This window comes from Exophiala aquamarina (assembly GCF_000709125.1).
Source record: "Exophiala aquamarina CBS 119918 chromosome Unknown aczIA-supercont1.28, whole genome shotgun sequence".
Lineage (NCBI taxonomy): Eukaryota > Fungi > Ascomycota > Eurotiomycetes > Chaetothyriales > Herpotrichiellaceae > Exophiala > Exophiala aquamarina.
In genome coordinates, this window is record NW_013550560.1 from 15283 (window position 1) to 36641 (window position 21359).

The 21359-nt window shown below is 47.3% G+C and overlaps 7 protein-coding genes across 7 annotated transcripts; 4 read left to right on the forward strand and 3 right to left on the reverse strand.

Annotated features, from left to right (window-relative positions):
• Nucleotides 1-501: 501 nt before the first annotated feature.
• A1O9_12814 (uncharacterized protein) lies at nt 502-1371 on the forward strand (the record flags this gene model as incomplete). Its single annotated transcript, XM_013398227.1, has 4 exons — nt 502-561; nt 612-1071; nt 1131-1258; nt 1306-1371. Coding segments are annotated over 4 exons (714 nt in total), but the record flags the coding sequence as incomplete, so codon positions are not given.
• Nucleotides 1372-1605: 234 nt separating this feature from the next.
• Nucleotides 1606-3009, reverse strand: A1O9_12815 (uncharacterized protein; the record flags this gene model as incomplete). Its single annotated transcript, XM_013398228.1, has 1 exon — nt 1606-3009. The coding sequence occupies one exon, from the start codon at nt 3007-3009 to the stop codon at nt 1606-1608; it is 1404 nt and encodes a 467-aa protein (XP_013253682.1).
• Nucleotides 3010-3756: 747 nt separating this feature from the next.
• On the forward strand, nt 3757-4806 carry A1O9_12816 (uncharacterized protein; the record flags this gene model as incomplete). The annotated part of the gene is made up of 1 exon (XM_013398229.1): nt 3757-4806. The coding sequence occupies one exon, from the start codon at nt 3757-3759 to the stop codon at nt 4804-4806; it is 1050 nt and encodes a 349-aa protein (XP_013253683.1).
• A 291-nt stretch (nt 4807-5097) lies between these two features.
• A1O9_12817 (ATPase) lies at nt 5098-10639 on the reverse strand (the record flags this gene model as incomplete). The annotated part of the gene is made up of 18 exons (XM_013398230.1): nt 5098-5609; nt 5726-6143; nt 6196-6734; nt 6792-6884; nt 6967-7279; nt 7337-7688; nt 7768-7943; nt 8005-8151; nt 8196-8386; nt 8437-8518; nt 8564-8807; nt 8864-9207; nt 9254-9413; nt 9604-9668; nt 9715-9783; nt 9851-9886; nt 9939-10143; nt 10200-10639. The coding sequence occupies 18 exons, from the start codon at nt 10637-10639 to the stop codon at nt 5098-5100; spliced, it is 4386 nt and encodes a 1461-aa protein (XP_013253684.1).
• A 7-nt stretch (nt 10640-10646) lies between these two features.
• A1O9_12818 (uncharacterized protein) lies at nt 10647-12152 on the reverse strand (the record flags this gene model as incomplete). Its single annotated transcript, XM_013398231.1, has 2 exons — nt 10647-10982; nt 11046-12152. 2 exons carry the CDS (start codon nt 12150-12152, stop codon nt 10647-10649), a joined length of 1443 nt encoding a protein of 480 aa, XP_013253685.1.
• Nucleotides 12153-13220: 1068 nt separating this feature from the next.
• On the forward strand, nt 13221-17148 carry A1O9_12819 (uncharacterized protein; the record flags this gene model as incomplete). Its single annotated transcript, XM_013398232.1, has 5 exons — nt 13221-13518; nt 13572-13624; nt 13685-14107; nt 14169-14391; nt 14450-17148. The coding sequence occupies 5 exons, from the start codon at nt 13221-13223 to the stop codon at nt 17146-17148; spliced, it is 3696 nt and encodes a 1231-aa protein (XP_013253686.1).
• Nucleotides 17149-18678: 1530 nt separating this feature from the next.
• Nucleotides 18679-20451, forward strand: A1O9_12820 (uncharacterized protein; the record flags this gene model as incomplete). Its single annotated transcript, XM_013398233.1, has 1 exon — nt 18679-20451. One exon carries the CDS (start codon nt 18679-18681, stop codon nt 20449-20451), a length of 1773 nt encoding a protein of 590 aa, XP_013253687.1.
• Between the last annotated feature and the right edge of the window lie 908 nt (nt 20452-21359).

The window sequence follows — 21359 nt, forward strand, 5'->3', positions numbered from 1 at the left end:
CGACTCAGGAAATGTGCTCACTTATAGTTACTTACGGACTGAGCCTTGGTGTTGTAAAGACAGTACTAGGCGCCTCGGTGCTTTGAGGTTCTTCACCGCCTATAACGACGCCCCTACGACGCTAGTATCGACACTAATACATAGTCCATAACCTGACAGCCTCTACGGCTGGAATGGAGTCTCCCTGATTCCCAAGAACCATAAAATCCCAAGGCAAAGCATTTAAGTATAAATTCCATGAAGACCAAACTCTATCTCTACTCGTAGAAATAGACCATCTCATCCGCTTGTTTCATCCATACGACAACCCAACATGCAGCCCAAAATTATCAAACAGGCCTTAGCGTTTGCCTTTACTTTCCTTCATCTGGTTCTATGTCAGGCTGTAGGGAATATGTCAATGTTTCCACCGGAACTAAATGCCCTTCGTACAATCTCTGTGGGATTTGTAAATCGCGGCCTTCTCCTGATGATTCAATTGCATTTGCTCATCATGAATAGGTTGTATTCCCTGGCTTTGAGCTACTCGACGTTTTTGGACCCATGGAGATCTTGACAGCGGTAGGTGCAGACTTCGAATACATGTTAGACTTGGAGACTAAGAGAATCAGCTTTCTGTCTTCTACAAGCTCTCATTGTCCATCATTGCTGCAGAACCTGGTCTAGTGTCAGCTGGAATCCCCCCTTTTGCACATATGGCCGGAGCCCCTGAGTCGGATTTTGGATATGTCATAACGCCTTCAATCGAAGCTACACATTCATTTGACAATGCCCCACCAATCGACATCTTGTATGTGCCAGGTGGGTTGGGAGTCGTCACCCTTGACCAGGATAACGACACCTCTATTGAAGATTTTATCAATTTGCGGTATCCGAGAGCGGAATATTTGGTCGGCGTAAGCTTTGGCGTTGCTCCCCTTGCAAGGTCGGGTGTCTTGAATGGGAAAAGGGCTACGACAAACAAGTCAGGCTGGAAATGGATCACAGCGCATGGTGAAAATATTACCTGGGTGCCGCAGGCGAGATGGGTTGAAGACGGTAACATATGGACTACCTCTGGGATGGCTTCTAGTATGTGCACTATCAAGAATCTCGGTTTGCTGTAATGAGCCTTGCTGACACGTTAGAAGGTCTGGACGCTACTTATGCACTGTTTGAGATGCTGTATGGCCCGCGAACCATCAATTACATGACGAACGTGATTGAATATGCTCCTCATCTTGATCCTGAATGGGATCCTTACAGTGCAGTTTTCAACGTAAGTTCAACAGGCGATTCATGATTCTAAGCTCACTACCTACCTAGGTGCCGGGATCGGATGGTAATGCAACTGCGGCAGATTGTGTTGCTCCTCTACCAGTAGTTAGATAATCACGGTCATGGCGAGTTCAGTCATAAAAGACTTTATGAGGCAGTTGAGAGCATTATTACTTTATATTGGAAGGAACCGTCCATCATAGAGTAGCTGGCTACATTGTGCTTACTTAATTAGAGAGTTCCACATATCTTAAGTTTAGCCAGATAATGTAAAAGTTAAACAAATATAGCCTTCAAGAACGGTGGCTACGGTCACCTATCTAGATTCGTGCACCCTATCCTTTTTGCTTACGTCATGGCCGCCTGATGAGAATCTAAATACGTCCTTACGCTATCAATTATATTCTCGACCACATCATCAGGGATAGCACCCTCCTGCCACGTAAATCCAAATCCCCAATTCTCGTCGCTGGCCAGCACACAGACCACCAATGGCCCTCCAGCAGCATATGCACATCGACTGAGAAGTACTTTCCCTGCCTTCCAGATCGGAACGGATCCAGTCTGGAGATTCTTTGGCTGTGAAAAAGTGCCAAGGTTAGATACTTCAAAAGATTCGCTCCGAGTCCCACCAATCATAGCGGTCAAGACGGCGCTGAGGTCCGGAATGAGTTTGAATAAGGCTATGTTGGTGAACAACTGACCAGAAGGTGAAGTATTCGCAAAATACCTTCTCGTAGCTTGTTGGATTTTCCGGGCGTGAGTCCAAATGTCCAAAGAGCCGATAAGCTGGTCACTTGACTTTTGGGTGTTGTCGAGGTCGGAGCGAAGTAATTTAACCTTGAAGGCATCGATGAAATTTCCCATCACACCATCGACAAGACCACTTGGCAGATCCATGCGTAAGCTGACAGGGAGGTTGCAAAGCAAAGCTTCGACAGTTGGCGGAAGGTTGTTGAACAGTAATCTAGCGATTAGAGATGGGAGGGCAGTTGTTGGCGTTGTCTTGTGCTTCTTGCATTCCTGTGCGAAGCGCTGTACGACATCTGATTCTAAAGACAGTGACATATACCTTGTCTTGCAGGGCACTTGCACAGGGTTGCCCGTCCATTCCTTGACTCCCGTGGCATTAGCCTCCGGAGCTTCAGTTGGGATGGGCAGTGGATGAGCCTCTTCAAGGGATGGAGCAATGGGGTCATCGGAATTCGAGAAGATGACGCTGCTAGCCTCTACCTGTAATGGGGTTGACCCTGAAGTATTCGACAGGGCACTCTGGAATGAGTTTTGGAAGACTTGAAGACCAATACCATCGCTCATAGAATGATGAGCGATTAGACAAGCCGTAAATTCAAGCTGGACTCCTGGTTCTCGCAGAATAACCAATCGCCATACTGGCAGAGTACCGTAACCATCCTTGAAACTAGTGTTATGCTGACTCTCAAGCAATGAATCAAGCTCTTTGTCTCTCCCAATGCCGTCGATTGTCGAGGGCGTGCTTCGTTCAACGAAAGTCACGGCTTTCTTGATGTCAATCGATGGCAGACGGCCCCAGTAAGGCTCTGCGCCGCCCGCACCGACTGGAATGGCGAATAGTATGGGATGTGAACGGACCACATCTGCGACGGCAGTATATATGAGCTCTTCGACATTGGTCACTGGGTGAGACGATTTATAGTGCACGGATATCGCAGTATTCGTGAAGAAGCCTATGTGATGAGCGGCGGCGGCGATGTCCTCTAACTTGCCTGCCATGAACACCCTGTTAGAAATCTTTCGCCAGAGTTCATGGGGTCAGCATAGTACCTAGGGGCCGTATCTTTTTGAGCTTATATTCGGACATGATGCTAATCTTGCAAAACAACTCGAACTTTGCCTGCTACGCTGTGGTCTTAGATGCCCTACAAGCAGAAATCACACAGTGTACCCTACTCGAGAGAGCTTGAGACTTACTTTTAGCATGCCATCCGGAGAGTGTATTGCAGATACGGCGGTTTAGTCGGTCATTTCAAGACCATACGAGACGAGACTGTAACAGTTTTATCTATCGTGTAAAGTTTCTTCTGCCAACTAATCTAGGTTTTAAACTAGTTTCTATTGAGCATATTTAGTACTGGCAGGGGCTATGTAAAGCCCGTGAAACGGTAACGGTAACGACATGGTAATACTCCTTTACCCTTATCTCTTTGCTATTTCTTTTAGTCACAGCTGTTGTGTTTCTAAGCAGGCAAAATTATTTGCAGCACGGGGTACGGTTGTCTCCGATCTCTCATCCCCACCATCTAAACTTACGGACACATATTTACAGCAACACTCGTATATTTATGCTCATTATACTGATAACTAATGCATATGAGCAAATAAGTCACCATTCATTCCCATTGTTGGTCGCCCGTACAATATATCCCTAAGTACCACATATCCTTACCGCATGCTTTTCCTAAGAAGAAAAAAGGGATAGACCAAAGGTGTTTCACGCTGATGACTGTCCGTTCCGCAACTATGACGGCATATCCTTTTCCATATTCTCAAGCTGCAAAGCTTGATTCGAGGATTAAGATATCTCGTCCTATGTACGACCCTACTCTTGCTCCGATACTCGATGCTGCCTCCTTCCCAGAAGAGTTTGACCTTAACATCATGCGAGACGTTGCTAGTGGACACCAGAATTGCTCACATGGCACGTTCATTTTCAACGCAACAACCATTCTCAAGGATGAGCCGCATTTGACACATGCAGAGCACATCATTCTTGGACCAGACAATAACCCAATTATTCTTTCCATCTTCACACCAAAACAGCCGACAGTGGTTGCACGACCAGCTTTATACCACATCCACGGGGGTGGCATGGTCAGTGGAGACCGTTTCACTGCCTTAACCCCTGTGATTGATCTCCTCAAAGGTATCGACTGCGTGATCGTGTCGGTCGAGCATCGCCTTGCCCCGGAAACACATGCTCCTGGCCCAGCCGAAGATTGTTACGCTGGACTGGTCTGGGTTTCTGAGCATGCCACGAGCTTAGGAATCGACCCAGCGACAATTGTCGTGTTTGGTGTCTCTGGGGGAGGCGCACTGGCCGCCGCAACTTGCCTTATGGCTCGAGATAAGAAGGTCCCTGCAGTACCAATCAAAGCCCAGATGCTCTACTCGCCTCTGTTGGACGATCGATTGCAGACCTTGTCAGACCAGCAGTTTGAGTATGGTAATCCATCTAGCACGGCATGGATACGAAGGATCTGGGAGCTCGTCCTTGGTGAAGCCTACGGATCTAATCGAATCACACCATATCAGGCTCCAGCAAGGGAGGCCGACCTCTCGAATCTTCCGCCCGCATATATCGATGCTGGCGAATGTGAGGTGTTTCGCGATTCTTCCATCTCCTATGCCACAAAAATGTGGCAATGTGGATCAACTTGCGAACTGCACATCTGGCCAGGAGCCTGGCATGGTTTTGATATGTTGGATGACCCTAATATTCCTCTCATTCACATGGCCAACCAGGCAAAAAGTAATTGGTTCCAAAGGGTTCTGAAACCTGAGACTAAATAACAACTTTTCTGTATCTAGACCTTTCAACGACAAATCCAGCTAATTTTACCGACGATAGTAGAGATTCAATGACAAAATGCTTACTGGACGCATCCGGCCAAGCTTGGCACAAGCGGCCAACAATGCGGAAAAGACCCAGAAAAGAAATTTCTCAACCATCAAACCATTCTTCTTCCAGGCCAATCAAGCTTGTAGAGCCAATCATTAGATTGACAGAGGTTCCACTAAAACTCCACCATCCAAAATTACTGACCAAGTGTTGTGATGGCTGCATCTCTTGCAAGTGTTTTGTTAAATAATGGGGCTCCCTTTGATTTGCTGTTCTTCGTTGGCATTCATCGACTTATCCGCAGTTTTTGCTTTCTTTCCTGTCACTTCCTTATTACTTTCGTTATTGAGGACTCTCTTCTGCTTTGGCACTCGTGTGATCCAAAACAACAAGATGGCCGCCGCAACATTGAACAGTGTGTAGCACCAAAATATGCCGAAATTTCGCCAGCGCTCTGCGTAGTTGGCACTCACGCTTTTCAAAAAGCTGTTAGTATCATTGCCACTGCAAAAGACACATTCCGTGGTTGAGCCTATGCTATCCGGAGTGAGGTACCCACTAAATGCTTCAATATAGGGAGCAAGGTATGTGGAGCAATTCAACGATGATGGCGGCGAGAATCTCAGCAATTCTTCGGCGGTGCATGTAATGTGTGAGTTCGCAAGCCCCACGGACAATACCCCCGAGAAGAAATAGGTAAAAGGGGAAACGCGGTACATGAATATCCAGAAACCAGGCAAAGCCTCTGGGGTTGCTAGAACACTGGAAAATAGTCAGTAATTGCTTGTGAAATTCCGAAACTTAGTTTAGATAGGTAGAAGTACCCGCAGAAGATTAAAGACAAAGAATGCAACAAGTTCGTGAGATTACCGCCCGCCTCGGCTGTGTCTACTGCCGCCATGACCATGTTCGTGAAAGTTCCGGCAAACATCAAGAACGCAAGAATGAAGAGGAACATCAACGCTTCTCTTTCCGGACCTTGATTCGCCTCTAGTGCATTCTGACGTAATCCGATAGGGTAGTACCAGGAAATGAAAACGAGGAAAGCAGACACCATGTTCCATGGCATTTCCACTATCATCATTGAGAGGACAAATACCTTCCAGGAATAGGTCTTGGACGGGCTCTCTCGAGCTTCGTAGAGCATACGCTGGGAGACATAGTGAGGCATGATTTGTGAGCAGACATTGGTGAATATAACCAGCAACATAAAGATGGCAAACATTTGATTCTGGAGTCCCTGGAGGGAATTAGGCGTCTTCCAAAAAGAAAACCCGATGAATAATGCCTGGAATGACTTTAGCTGTATCCTGGAGCCTGTCTGGTATAATTAGACTTACGCTGAATAGACAGAGAGCAACTTTGCTGTACAAGTATGACGGTGTGCGCCAATACTGCTGAAATACGCGCTTCAGAACAACGCACAGCTGGGTTCCAAAAGGGGCTGCAAACGGGCGTAATGCATCGGGATCGTCAGGATTATTGGAAGTTGGCTGGGCAGAGAAGTTCATTTTCATGCGAGCAAGCTCAGCCTTTATGGCTGTGCGTTCTTCAGAGTCGCTCCAGATTACTGACCAATCCTTTGCGCCCCTGGACGAAGTAGTCGTCCCAGTAACTTCGAGCATCCATTCTGCTGGGTTCTCCCTGGCGCCGCACGATCTTGCTCCATGACGCTCGAAATAGCTGCGAACAGTCATGGAGGACTCACCGATCTCGCCAAAGTACAACGTCTTTCCCTCCAAAGAGAGAAGAAGAAGCTCATCGAATGCTTGGAACAGATGCGCTGAGGGCTGGTGAATGGTGCAAAGGATAGCTTGGCCGTTATCAGCAAGTCTTCGAAGCAGAGTGCATATAGACCAAGCTGTCTGGCTGTCGAGCCCTATAATGGAAACATCGTGGTCAGTAGGGTATCGACTTGGACATCTTAGCAACTAACCAGAAGTAGGCTCATCAAGAAAAAGCAACAAGGCAGGTTTGGCAGCAAGTTCAACTCCAATCGTCAGTCTCTTCCTTTGTTCAATATTCAGACCTGTAAAATTATTAGAAATCGTGAAGCACGTTCTTATAATATTTTGCCCCGCGGATTGATGATATATTATATGGCTGCTTACCTTCTCCTGGGACTCCAACAATCGCATCAGCATACGGCTCCATCTCGAGAACCTTGATGACTTGTTCGACATATGCAATCTTCTCAGCTCGTGAGGTAGTCCTCGGCTGCCGTAAAAGAGCACTGAAGGTCAATGCTTCTCTAACAGTAGTAGTAGCTAGATGCAAGTCCTGCTGTTGGACATATCCAGTTTTGCGTTGAAATCCTGTGTCTCGAGGCTGCCCACTTACTAAGAACTCACCACCAACAACGCCAAGCGTCGCCCTGGCAGCTAAAACATCAAGCAAAGTGGTCTTGCCAGCTCCAGTAACGCCCTGAAACACATGAATAAGCTTTTATTCGGCCCGACTGAGTTTCACAGAACTACCGACCATTAAAGCTGTGAGACGGCCCGGTTTAATCCATCCATCGACCTCATGTAGGAGTCTTCGCGTGTTCTTCTTGACTTTGATATCATAATCAACACCTCTCCACTGGAAAACTGCAGTCTGTCTTTGGAGACCAGAGGGGCATTGAAGCGCCGGGGTTTCTTGTCGCAGGATATCTGTATTAATCCGCTTTTCGGCATTGGCTTCTTCATCCGATTTGGATTCGATGTAAGGCACACGACCGCGCTGAAATAGGAGAACCTCGCCTTTTGACTTCTTTGCTGAGATATACTCGGTAGCTGTCAAATATACAGCGCAGCCAAAAGCCATCAATGCAATCATGATACCCAAGTTCCTGGAGGCCAATGTCATTATACTTGTCTTCTCCTTGACTCATTCCACCGCATTCACGAAATCTGAAAGAAACTACATACCTCCACAAATGGTCAGCATGGTAATGGAAGTTGACTGCGAGATAAGTATTTCCATCAAGAAAGTTTTCTCCCGTAGCCGCTCCAGTCGCTGCGCATATCCTCTCTTCTAGAGAAGCTCTATCATAATCAGGCCCCTCAGGAATGAACTTCGAGCATTCGATCGTCCGGTCGTGGAACTGGATATGTTAGTGGTTCGTCCTTGGAACAAATGATCAAACAGGTGCATCATTTCAATACTTCATTGATCATTAGTGCTTCAAAAGCATAGGCAACTGGGTTGAGATAATTGAGCCATCTGAACCACGGAGGCATATCTTTGACGGGGATTGTGAATCCTGTATAGATTGCAAGAGCGAGGCTGAATATGGACGCCGGCGCCAGAGCCTGATTCGTTAGCACGGAATTGGGTGAATAATGCACAGATGTACCTCTGGTAACGATCGAGACAATGCACCTATGCATCGAAAGTACATTGACATGGTCAATGTACAGGTAAAGGTAAAAAGCAAGAACACAAAGAAGTGACCTGGTGTACGCCGTAAATTTGTCATGAAGTAAAGGGTGAGATTGAATCCCAGAGAGGTAAGAATTTTGTTGGGTAGGTCGCAGATCATGGAAGCTTCAAAAGATCAGCTGAACAGATAGGCAAGTCACACATCGAGGGCTTACCGATTGCTTCAGCGAACGGGTGATAGAAGGCATACTTAGATTGTTTCTCCACAATCGGCCTCTGGGCGTACAAAGTCATGATCTGTTCAAAGTTAGGTCCGGTTCCGATCGCTAGCCCTGAACAGACCTCGAGAGCACTAGCAAAAGAAGCTAGCAGGATCGCAAAGAAGAGAAGGGCCCCACGACTGTAGAGTGAGTCTGTGTTATTTGGAAGATCGTAAAATATGCTGCCGATCACCAGCGCCATGATCACGTTGAAAAAGCCTCCGGCGATGACAGTCCCCATATCCCCTCGCAGTCTCTGAAATCCCCGTCGGACACACAATGACACCTGCTGTGACAGCGAAAGCGTGTATGGTGACTTAAGATGCCTAATCGAGTAAACAAAGATTAATTCAATAGATTCCGGTCCAACGGCTTAACATACTGTGATCCTGCTTGCGCAGCCCGACGAAAGTTCTTGAAGTGATCTAGAGATGGCCCTCCAACAGGATACTGCTTGTCGAACTCCTCGATTTCACGCATTAGGTGTAGGCAATCTTCGCTCTGTTTCCAGACGGCAGCAAACTCATCCGGTGTAACAGGTGTCTTCCCTTCAAAGCCTGGCCGAATTCGTCGTTCCAACGGGTTGGTTAACGATGTGAGGAAATCAGCAGTCAATTGCCGTGGTAGACACTCGAAGCCGAGATTGACAAAAAATCCTTTAGCTGCATGAATGTTTCCAAAATAAATCTGTTGTCCTGCGTAGAGCACAGCAACTTTATCGAAGAGCTTTGCACGTCAGTGGAGGTGCTAACTTGTTAACAGCAAGACTCACACCGTAGATAGATTCAGATGCTTGATACAACGTCACAATCGTAGTTGCTCCAGTGAGCGAAGTTGAGGTTTGAAGAGTTCGCACGAATTCAAGAGCAGTGGAACTGTCAAGTCCGCGCGTGCTATTGTCCCAACATTGTATAGTACTGCCGCCAATGGCACTGCAGATGATGTTAGTACAAAACTTTATAAGCATCCTCAGCAATATTGCCGCATAGTGGTCTGGATAGAGAAGAACAATCAATCGACCTCGACATCAAAAAGTTAACACATAGCGTCAGTGGCTCCCGAACTCTGAACCCTTCAGCTGTGCAACGATATAAAATGTCTGCTATACTGGTGAAATCTTACACTTCTGCGATACTAACACGTTTCCGTTCACCACCGGAGATACCCCTAACAAAGTCGCTGCCTACCTGGTGTCCGAATCAGTAAAAGCTGCTCAAAAATGCCCTTACATACGATTGTGTTTGCTGTATGGCTCAGGCCAAAAGCTGCCATGGCAACATCACGTAGATGTGTAGCGTATGTCTAGGCGAAGAATCAGCATTATCATGCCAAACACACGCTCCGGTAAACGGTGATATAGAGACCATACATCCTGAGTGACCACGGGCATGAGATTTTGGGGAGTCTTAGAGAAGTTAGTTCATCATGCGTTGAGTCCATCGATCGCAGCGACGTACCCTTGCACGAGCAGCAAAGTCGAGAGTCTGAGCCACGGTCAATTGTGGGAAGTGTGCATCGACTTCAGCTTGGTAGATGCACTCCCCTCTGAAGTCTTTATGCATAGTCTCCCTTGGGATGCCTTGATAGTTCAAATATGAATCCTTGCCGATATAAAATCCATCGGTTTCTCCAGAGATGGTCTTTAGCAACGTCGAACAACCACTGAAACTGTCAGCATTCCATAATTATTATACGAGCAAATTTGCCAGTGAAATTACCTTCCTGGTCTTCCCAACACCACAAGCATTTCTCCGCTTCTGACTAGGCCATCAAAATCTCTCAATATTTGTATTCTGGTCTTCTTCTCCTGACTAACGAGGCGTTTGGCCCATTTAAAGAGACCCAAAGGGTAGTTGCCGAACGTCTTCTGGTAATCCGTTTGGTTCCCTAAACCATGAGCCGAGAGATTCCTGTAAGCAATACCTGCGAGCCCTTTTGGATACCGTTCAAGGTCTCGAGATGTAATGTTCATGACTGCTTGCAGCCATGCTCTAACATTGAACTCTGTTGACTGTGGGTCGAGTTGCGGATTGTTGGACCCCAAAAAAGGGTTGGCTGCTTCAGACGTCTCGTCCTCGGCTTCGCCCAATGATGCTGGCTTTGCAACCACATCGACCTTGTCCATATCTATATCAGCCAGAGACAAAGGGGGCGCCATTATAGATTTATTCAAGTGTAAGTACCTGGTTGCTATCTTTAGACACCTCGACAGCTAGACCTGAACAGCATTCGTGGCCACCCTCGTCAACCGTGACCTCCTCGAAATAGCTGGGACGATCATTCTCGTACACAAGCTTCATCCTGGGATCGTTCTTGAATTCCCCCATCGGTGCGCTGACCCAATCGCCATCTGCCATTAATGCGACGCTGCAGTGCCATGGAGTGGTAAACCCGGTTTTTGTGTTTAGCAGACTCATGGATATCTTATGCTCACCGGTAGATTGATGAATAGAAAGACGTAAGTGGTCTCCAAAAGCGTGCTTGACAACGCTTGCAAAGGCCTGTCGGAGACCTATTTAGCCATGGCAACATATTAATTACAGATATATATGACGTTTACTCACGTATCCTCGAATGAGCATCTGTTTTGCGACATACCCCACGGCTTTCTTGTAGCTATGATTCGACCGGCCATCGCCAAGTGGGAAGATATACTTCAAATCGGACTCCAAGAATCTTCGATATCCAAGGTAAGTCATTTTTGTATCCGGGTTTGTAGCGATTTCGTAATCGATGTCAATATCGTCTTTCCCAAATTTATTGAAGATGAATCGTCGAAAATTGGTAGCATTAGCGACGTACGTAATCTCTTCCAACTTGTCTGGCAAAGGAAAGTCGACAAAATCTCGAAGCCGGGAGAACCTGATGCGATCGAACCCCTTCTCCAAAGCCATTGCTCGGAGGGCTTGTCCATATGCCCACGTGTCGCGATCCGATATGCTCAACAAGTCTGTAGAACGAATGAGTCTAGAATTCAACTGTTCCCAAGCAATCCACGGAATGTATAACAGACCATTGTAGACAAGACCATCTGAGATGATGGTACATCTTGCACCAGGTGCGTGGACTGTGCCAATACGCAGACACATGTCGTTTAATCGCTTGAGAGCAATCTCTTCAGCCTTGTCAGGCAAGATACCAAGAACCTTGTAGACTTTATTGGCCGACCTGGATACTTGTAGCATTAGTCTCCATTTCCACGCTTTGAAAACAGTTATAAGACGTGTTTTTAAGTGGGATAGTGTGCGTCTCAACAATCTGGGCGAGATAACCACAGTCTCAACTGAACAAATGGTCAGGATTACGCACTTGAAAGGAAACGCAGGCAAACATGTTTCCACCGGGGCTCCTACGGAAATAAACTTTTCGATGACTGACAGGAATCTCGGTCTACCGGCCTCAAGCCGTTGCCTTGAATCGCTAAATTTGTTCAGGGCATAGTCGAAGATGACTTCCAAGATTTTCAGAGAAGTGTCCGAAGTAGCAGATTCCACGACAGGAGGATCGCGAGAAGTCTCCCGTCCTGACGAAGTAGAGCTGGAGAGCTCCATTTCAGTTGTCTCGATGGCTGTTGTGCTGGAAGGTTTGATTAAATGATCATCACCCTCTTTAGGCGACTCGTGTGATACGGGAATAAGTTCCGTGTGTAAAGCATTGAGGACAGGTTCCATGGTACCAGATTTACCCGGAGATATAGTGTGCGGTTTGAGCTTCAGAGACAGCCAAAATTCAACAAAATGTAAGACCAAGTTACACCAATGGCTGTCAGGACGGAAGGATCAAAGCTGAGGTCTCTATAACGATGACAACCTATGATACTACATTAGATGCTTTGGTCTAACAAAATTCTACCGTGGACCTTAGCTCCTTCAAAGCCACAGGCATGTGGAAACAGCTTAGTCTAGCTAAGGAAAAAGGGGGCGAAAGTAATATCTACGCTTAAAGCAGGTAATGTGCTCACACTTTAGGGTTAATACCACCTGAGTAGAAATAGCATTAATTTCATTACACTAGCGAAATACAGTAACTTTCAGGTATTTGATTGAAAAGCAAGATACATCACTTTTGTCGTAGTTGGCCCTCTTACCAAAAATTTCGATCTAACTCATACAGATGGGATGTGAGAACCTCGCCTAAGCTCAATGCTTATAATGTGCTCACTCTCCAGGTCCTCCCAAGGTATGTTAGGATATCCGCGCACCGGCGTAGCAGCGGCCAGCCTGATCTAAGCCACGCTTTGAGCATGTTCTTACGAGGAAACGAGGAATTGTGGAATCTGGAGACAAATTAGGCCATTTCGTGAGCAGTAGGATCTAGATTGAAAGCATAGTGTCTGATGTGGAACGGCTGTTTCTACTCTGTGTAGACTGACGAACTCGTAATTAGTTGTTTTGGTCGGAAGGAGGGGACGACTTTTCTCAGAACTTCAAGGGCATTCTATTAGCGCGTTCAGCCATGTGCCCCTGCTCTTGGGATGGCACCTGTGGTAGTGGACCTTCCCTGGTGAAAATGAGCAACCTCAGACTCAATGGTTCGAACACTAAGACCAGCTTTTTCTGCCTTGTGAATGAGCATAACCTTCCGACTTTGGTACGTGGGTTCATTCATCATTACTAGTGGAAGTAGCTAGACAGTCGTGGATAACTTGCTTATATAATTTTAGGGCTTGAATTGTTTCATATCCAAATCAACCGTCAGATAGGTTACATCAAGTTTCTCTCCTCTTCTAGGTCGTAATCATGACGACCGATAACTCGATGGGATATGGCGAAAGGCTTATACCGCAAATACTAGATCGACTGGCTGCCTCAGATCCAGACCGAACGGTGTATTCAGTTGCAGAGTTTTCTGGCGATTCTCCCCAGTTCAGGCACACCTCTGCTCGGAACTTTGCAAAAGCGGTTGATAAGACAGCCTGGTGGATTCGTGAGAAAGTCGGAACCCATCATGAAAGCTCAAGCGGGCAAGAGAACGGCACTCAGAACGGTCAAAGCGAAGCACTTACAAAAATCATGCCCTTAGGTTATATCGGACCTCGTAAGTCTCGACATCCAGCGAAGAAAATACGAGGTCTTAACCAATCTATCAAGATGACTTGCGCTACATTCTACTGAGTTACGGGGCTGTCAAGGCTGGCTGTGCTGTAAGTATAGAAGTATCTCACAGAAAACGGCAAAGAAAGTTACTAAAGGGTTTCTCTCAGGCCCTTTTTCTTTCCCCAAAGAACAATGTTGAAGGCGCATTGGCTGTTCTTAATGCAGCGAACTGTAGCATATGGGTCAAGCCGCAAGAGCAGTCGATGCTTCCTCTAGTAGAAAAAGTCCTGCAGCGGAAATCCATGCAAGTTCTTGAGCTTCCAGGAGTTGATGAACTTCTTGATGCCGAGTCTATCGAGCCGTTCACCTATGACAAGACGTTCGAAAGCGCGAAAAATGATCCATTCTGTATTTTGCATACTTCCGGAACTACGGGTGTTCCCAAACCGATTTCGTGGACGCACGGTCTAATCAGCACTATGGATGCTGTGCGGCTGCTCCCACCCACTGAAGGTGATGGCGGACTTGTCCCATGGACAGACAACTGGAACGATGGTGATAGAATATATTCTTCGTTCCCTATGAGTCATGTGAGTATCTGGCCAAGGTTTTTGCTGAGCTACCATGAGTGCAACACTGACCTCTGCAAAGGGTGCTGGTATCATCATGGATATTCTCATGCCTTCGCTCTTCAACCTGCATTGTATTCTAGGACCGTCAGGCGTCCTACCTAACTTAGGACTCATCGAGTCGCTTGCAGATCATGCAAAGATTGATATCTGGAGCATGGTTCCATCTCTTGTAGACGAGTTGGGAGAGAGTCCCAACATCCTGGCAAAGTTCAATTCTTCAAAATTCATCTGTGCATCCGGCGGTGAGTGTTATGCTTCTATAGAAATACCATCGCAGAACTCACTAATTTCTCTCTACAGGGCCTGTCAGCCCAATCATCGTATCAAAGGTGAATGGAGTAGTCAGGGTCCTCAACCTCACAGGCACCACAGAGGGCTTATTTATTGGCAATCTCTGGGTAGAAAGAGACGACTGGCATTGGTTTGCATTCCACCCTTATTCCGGTTTCGAATTCAAGGAGGTACAGCCCGGCGTATACGAGCATTGGGTCCACCGAAATGAACGCTGGGCGTTGTTTCAAGGCATTTTTTATACATTTCCGGACCAGCAGTCCATAAACCTTAAGGACTTGTATATCCGGCACCCTTCCAAGCCGAATCATTGGGCATTCAGTGGGCGAAGTGATGATGTGGTTGTTCTTTCCAATGGTTTCAAGATCTCGCCCTTGGACACCGAGGCATTCATCACAACACATCCAGCAGTTGACGGCTGCCTTGTTATTGGAACGGGGAAGGCCCAGGCAGGTTTACTCATTGAATTAAAAAGCCCATCAGCCAGGAACAACAGTCTGTTCGATAGCATTTGGGCAACGGTGGAGAGAGCCAATAACCTGACTTTTCAGAAAACCCGGATCCAAAGACAATACATTGCTTTTGCAGAGCCAGATAAGCCCTTCATTCGGACAGACAAGAGAACGATCAAACGACGCGCTACTCTAGACCTCTATACAGATTTCATTGAACGCTTTTACAACACAAGAGGTGCGGATATGGACGGTGAAGAGATCGAAGTCTTTCCGGTAGATACAAGCTCGATCGAGGCTATTATAGCCTCCATATGCGACATCATCGGCTCGATAGTACCTGACATTGGAACCTATTCTCCAGATGAGGATATTTTTGAGCTGGGTTTAGACTCTCTAGAGGTATTTCGCCTGGTCAATATCATCCGAGCTGCTGTAGGTCTTCAGGAACAGCAGCTTGCGCCACGACATTTGTACGCAAGTCCTACAATTGCTACGTTCGCTGCCCAGATTGCAAGAATATTGGAGGAAGTCAAAGATGGGCAAAAGATACTCAAAGATGTGACCAACAAATCCACTCCTCAGGGTGACAGCACAGACTCACCATCTGCTATTCACCGCAAGACCGCCATCCAAGGCATGATCGCTGACAGTAAGCGACGACTTGGATTTAAGATGAACCCCCTCGATGCTGTTAACCCCAATCACTACATGGGATTGAATTTCTACTTTGCCCTCCGGCGCGACATCACTTTCCAAGACGCTTTTGTAAGATTGCAGAATGGCCTCGTTCATGCTTTTGAGATCATACCTGAATTGGACGGGAAAATGATTCTTGCATCAGAACATGAATTCGGACACAAGAAAGGAGAATACCGTATCACGATTCCTCCTCGCTCGCTGTCTGTCTCTACGAAGCCGAGGCAGCTGACCTACAAGGATCTCTCACAGGTTCTTCCCCCATTCGAAAAGATGCGGGAGGAAAATTTTGCGCCCTCATTGTTCCATGACAATATTGTGCTCGACTGTCACCCTTTCCCTGGAATGCCGGCCGACATAGTAGTTGCCCAGGCCAATTTCGTTGAAGGTGGATGCATCCTGTCAGCGAACTTCATTCACACGTGTCTTGATGGTATAGGTGTGATGGTAGCCCTTCGTGTTTGGGCGGAGTGCACCCGGTATCTCGATGGGGACAAGACAGCAACATGCCAGTGGTTTGATCCGGAGAGTTTCAATCACAGTCTACCTGACATCCTCCATGATGCGGAGGGTTATGCGAAAGCAGCCCATAAGGTAGACCCTGGAGTGTGGGGTTTCCTGCCTTTTTTCTGTCCGGACGATTTCGATGCAACTCACGATGCGGAAGATCATTCAGTATTATCCAAGGAACGGAGTGGCGATGTCAACGGATTTCCTCAAGCCAATGCTGCTACCCACACTTCAGAGGTGGCTCTTCCTCCAGCCCCAGTATTTCCACGCCAGCTGGTATGGCCGGCTGCCCCGGCCGAAAGGTCTTTGAGCACAAGCGTGTTTTTGATCTCTAATGAGAATTTACAGGTCCTTAAAGAAGAGGTTCTTGCCGACCCTGAAGCCAAAGGGATTGTCAAGTCAATCTCCGACATTGTACAGGCATTCTTCTGGCGCAGCTCGATCAGGTCACGATATCGAGTTGCCAAGGAGACACGAGGCGCAATTTTTGGACCCAATGACATGTCTATTCTGGAGCTACCTATTGATGGGCGACCCTATTTCTCACCGTCACTTCCCTCGTCTTACATGGGTAGCATGCTTATACTGAATCGACCCACTATGCCTATTGAGACACTGTGTTCACCCCATACAAGCATCGGACGAATCGCCTACCTAATCCGTGAAGCAGCGTCGCATATCACCCCCTCTCTGGTTCATGATGCATTTACACTCTTGAGGTCTATGTCCGATTACAGCCAGCCTGCAACGGCGAACATGGGCATTGATCATATGAACGCAATGGTCTCGAACATGATGCTGTTCCAGACCAGCGAGATTTCCTTTGGCAATACTTTTTTCGACGGGGGCACTCCAGAAGCCATGCGGCCACAGATTGAGAGAGGTCACAGTCGCTTCCGTTTCTTGGTCATATCTCCGATGAGAAAGGACGGTGGTGTGGAGCTGGTGCTCGGCACGCTGCCAGAGGAGTTGACGATGCTGAAAACGGACGAGGAGTTCACGAAGTATGCAACGCTTGTTGATAGCCAGGAAGGTGGACATGTATAGCGGCATAGAACGCGGCAGGCAGTCAGAGTCCACTGCCAAGCCCTCTATCTTTGTTTTTAACGCTCGTCTCAGCTAACTCTGTTGTATCTTTCTATTGTCATGCGATCTAAAATACCCACACCTTAGAAATTAGAATGTCTGAGACCCTGTGTCTTGTGGTTTTAGGCTCGTTCAAATCGGCCCCAGTTAAGCGTCACTTGGGAAAGAAAAGCAACAGTTCATTCTGAAATCTGAGCACGGCCAGGTTGCGTGGAGCTGGCTTGCATGAGAAATCTATGAAAGTCGGTGATATGATGATACCTGCTCAAACCAGGCAAGGAGCAGGTTTTATGGCCAGTCTTCATCACCCGGAAAGTTCGGTATATTTCGAGCGTTTACCTTTCTTTGCTGGAGACAGCGGGTGGGTGGTTGGCCGCATGTTTAGTACCTATAGCCATTCTTCGTAGGACCCCATACTCCGGACTCGGAGGTGTGCTTTGAATCTTGCCACTCCCCTTAGGAAGAATAAGTGGGCATAAATTCAAATAACATGTGTAGTTTCATACGTGCGTTATAATACATTTCAATAATATGTTACATAATAATACTCCTTTCAATTAGTAGGACAGCTTCACTCCGGCTCTCAAGCCTAAAACGCCCGTACTGTATATTTCTTAGGCTCCGTGATAGGTGACAGAACATTAAACTTTAGGGAAAGATAGAAGACCTAGAGGGTTCGCTCAATAACTGCCTAGAGCTACTAGTAGGAGCACCCCTAAACCTGTAGTAATATATTTCATCCGTTTTCCAGTATCACCTTAGAACCAACTAGCGCCCTCTGAGCGGCCCAGCGACTAGCGCAGCCACAAGGCCCGGGGCGCGGTTTCTAAAGCTAGTACTGCATTAAGCTAGCCTTATCTACTGGCTTACCTTTGCCGGAACCGAGGACCCACCAATATAGTGATATTAATGTGCTCATCGTGAGCATATTACGCAGATACAATACCCGCATGCAGCCTCGTTGGCTGAGTGGGGGTTGCGATTTCATTCCCTCATTACACGCTTGATGACAAAACGCTGTATCGCGATGTCGATTCTAGACCGTGGCCCACTTGGGTGATACATGCTCTCCCTCATCCTCATTGGAAATGGATGTGACAATGTGCAGATGTAATGAGTACACGCGTGGGCACCTCATCAAGAGCTTATCCATTTCTGTGGACCGACCTACACTAATTTCCGTAGTTTTGTCGTTTCATCTCCTTTGCGTATCCTTGAAATGACAGTATCCGACGTACAAAGCACTGCTATCGAGACCCATCTTGGTTCGCGTGCATTTCGATCTTTGGAAAAGGATATTTTGGCCACCTGCATTTTGCTACCTGTCAAGATTTGCTTCACTTTCACAGAGGCTCCAGTCAACTTTCGTTCTTATTCCGCTCCATTTGATCTTCTAATATATTCGTCGTTTAACTCCGTCACGCAATCTCTTCTAATGCTGCATTGTTCAACATTCACCCAACAAGTCACACCCACAGTAGTCATCAGACGATGGCGATCGCAAATGATGTTGACAACAGCGGGAAAGCCCCCACTGACATTCGCGGCGTCCGTCATACCGTTCATGAGGATTTGCACAAAGACCGTGAGCATACTGAAAGTCGTCCGGACGACGATAACTCCGTGGACACCAGATTCCAAGCTGGCGTTCAAGATATTGAGGCTGTGACCCTTTCGTGGTCTACAGCTTCACTAGTGGTTGCCTACATTCTGATCTGGCTGGTTTATTTTGTTCAAGGCCTTGTTGCGGGCGTCACTGGCGCCCTTCTTCCCTACGTTACCTCCTCCTTCGCTCTCCACTCACTCACGCCAACCACCGGCGTCCTGAGCTCAGTTATTGGGGGCGTCACAAATTTGAGCATCGCCAAAATTCTCGATGTCTTTGGTCGCCCGCAGGGGTTCCTTTTCTGCGCTGTCCTTGCCACGCTCGGACTCATCACGGCGGCAGCATGCAACAATGTTGAGGCTTATGCTGCGTCACAAGTCTTCTACACAGTGGGCATCAATGGAGTCGGCTACAGCCTGAGTGTTTTCGTTGCCGATATCACCTCGCTACGTAATCGAGGTCTGGTGCAGTCTCTGTGCGCCTCATCTAACGTGATAACTCCCTGGTTAGCGGGACCAATCTCCACGGCATTTTTGAAAGGGGCAGGCTGGCGCTGGGCATTCGGAATGGAGAGCATCCTTGTCCCAGGCGTCACCCTTCCGTTGTTTGGCCTCTTCGTGTATCATTTTCTCAAGGCGAAGAAACAGCATCTTGTCCCGAAGCGATCAAGTGGACGTACAGTATGGGAGTCGTTGGGCTATCACGCACGGGAGTTCGACATTGTTGGGCTCTTCCTGCTGTCAGCTGGCGTCGCTTTCTTTCTGCTGCCTTTCAACCTGTACGCTCAACAAGCTAAAGGATGGGGATCAGCTATTATAATCTGCTTCCTTGTGTTCGGCATCCTGCTTCTAATTGGATTTGGCGTTTGGGAAAGATTCTTGGCCCAAAAATCTTTCATTCCATGGAAGTTAATGCAGGATCGTACCGTCATCGGCGCCTGCCTTCTTTCTTTTGCACTGTTCTTCAGCTACATGTGCTGGGGATTGTATTTCAGCTCGATTCTCCAAGTGGTGAACAACTTGAGCGTCACACAAGCCAGCTACGTTGTCGCATGCTACACCGTCGCCGGCTTCTTCTTCTCCATTCTTGTGGGTGCACTGATGTCCTACACTGGACGCTTTAAGCCAGTCACTATCTTCTTTGCGATTCCTCTATCAATTCTTGGCATGGGCCTGATGATTCACTTCCGCGAGCCAACCACGAACGTTGGCTACATCGTCATGTGTCAGATTTTCATCGCTTTTGGCAGCGGCGCCATCATGCTCACAGATGAGATTGCCATTTTAGCCGTTGTCAAGGAGCAACAGTACTTTGCTATTGCTATCGCCCTGGTGTCGATGTGCGCCAGCATTGGCCAAGCCGTTGGCCTGACAGTTTCAGCTGCCATTTGGCAGGATATCTTCCCCAAGCGGCTAGCTCAATATATCCCCGAAGAGGAACTTCCAAATCTTGCCATGATTTACATGGACATCGCGACTCAGCTGTCGTACCCAGTTGACTCGCCCACTCGATTGGCAATTCAGCGGGCGTATGGCGATTCACAGAAGTACCTGTTCATTGCGGGCACTAGTGCGTGGGCCATTGCAATCGCGGGATCTTTAATGTGGCACGACATTAACATCATTGGCATCAAGCAGACAAAGGGTCGTGTCTTTTGAGCCTGTATTTTTGCAGGCAATTCACAGGATCCCGAACATCAATGTATTTATCTCGTGCTGTTTGGCAAGAGAACGTCTCTACGTAGTATCTCTTGCAAGTCCGCGATTGTAAGCTCTTGTTGCCAACACGTAGGGATAGCGGAAGCCTCATGGTATATGTGCGAAAATGTGGTATTGTTTTCGAATTGAAGGGGAGGGCTACCAAGTAAACATCTAGGAGCATCCGCCTCTCTGTTAGGGTGCATTTTCCTTCGGAATAATGGTATGCGAATAGGAAACAGCCAGAAAGCAGATATATTCAATTAGAGATAGTTGTGTTTAGTTCAGGTCTTCAGCCCGCCCGCGAGACACTATATAGAGTACGCTGTGCACGGCGCCCAATTACGATCCATCCCTGTAAGAAACGGACCTTGTAGCTGGTACAAATAATAACAAGTCCAACCAGAAACAGACAGAACAGGAAGCCATATTGCGCCATGCACTCAGCCATGGAGTCCTCAGATTATCCAAAGGCATAACCATCGACTTCGTCGTAAGAGGTGGCTGTTACAAGAGTTCTTGTGTCTTCACGAACGATCTAAGAATGATTTCATGAACAATGCAAGGTCTTGGCATAGCCTTGCTATAGTACCTCGCAACGCTTTGGTAAGTCTCAAAGCAACTTTTTAGCTTGCCACAACCTCGACAGGGATGACTTGTGATATGGAGCATCTAAATCTCTATCTAACTAGAGAGTGCGAGGCCCACTCACAGGATACAGAGCCTGTGGTGATGCACGCGCCGAATAAGGCAGGTGCGACAATAAGTTAACATTGCCTAGAAAAATGGCCTGAAGTCCTCCACTGGCTCCTTACTCGAACAAGACGTATTTCCTGAAGCAGGAGACTTATTTAAACTAGAATTGTTGC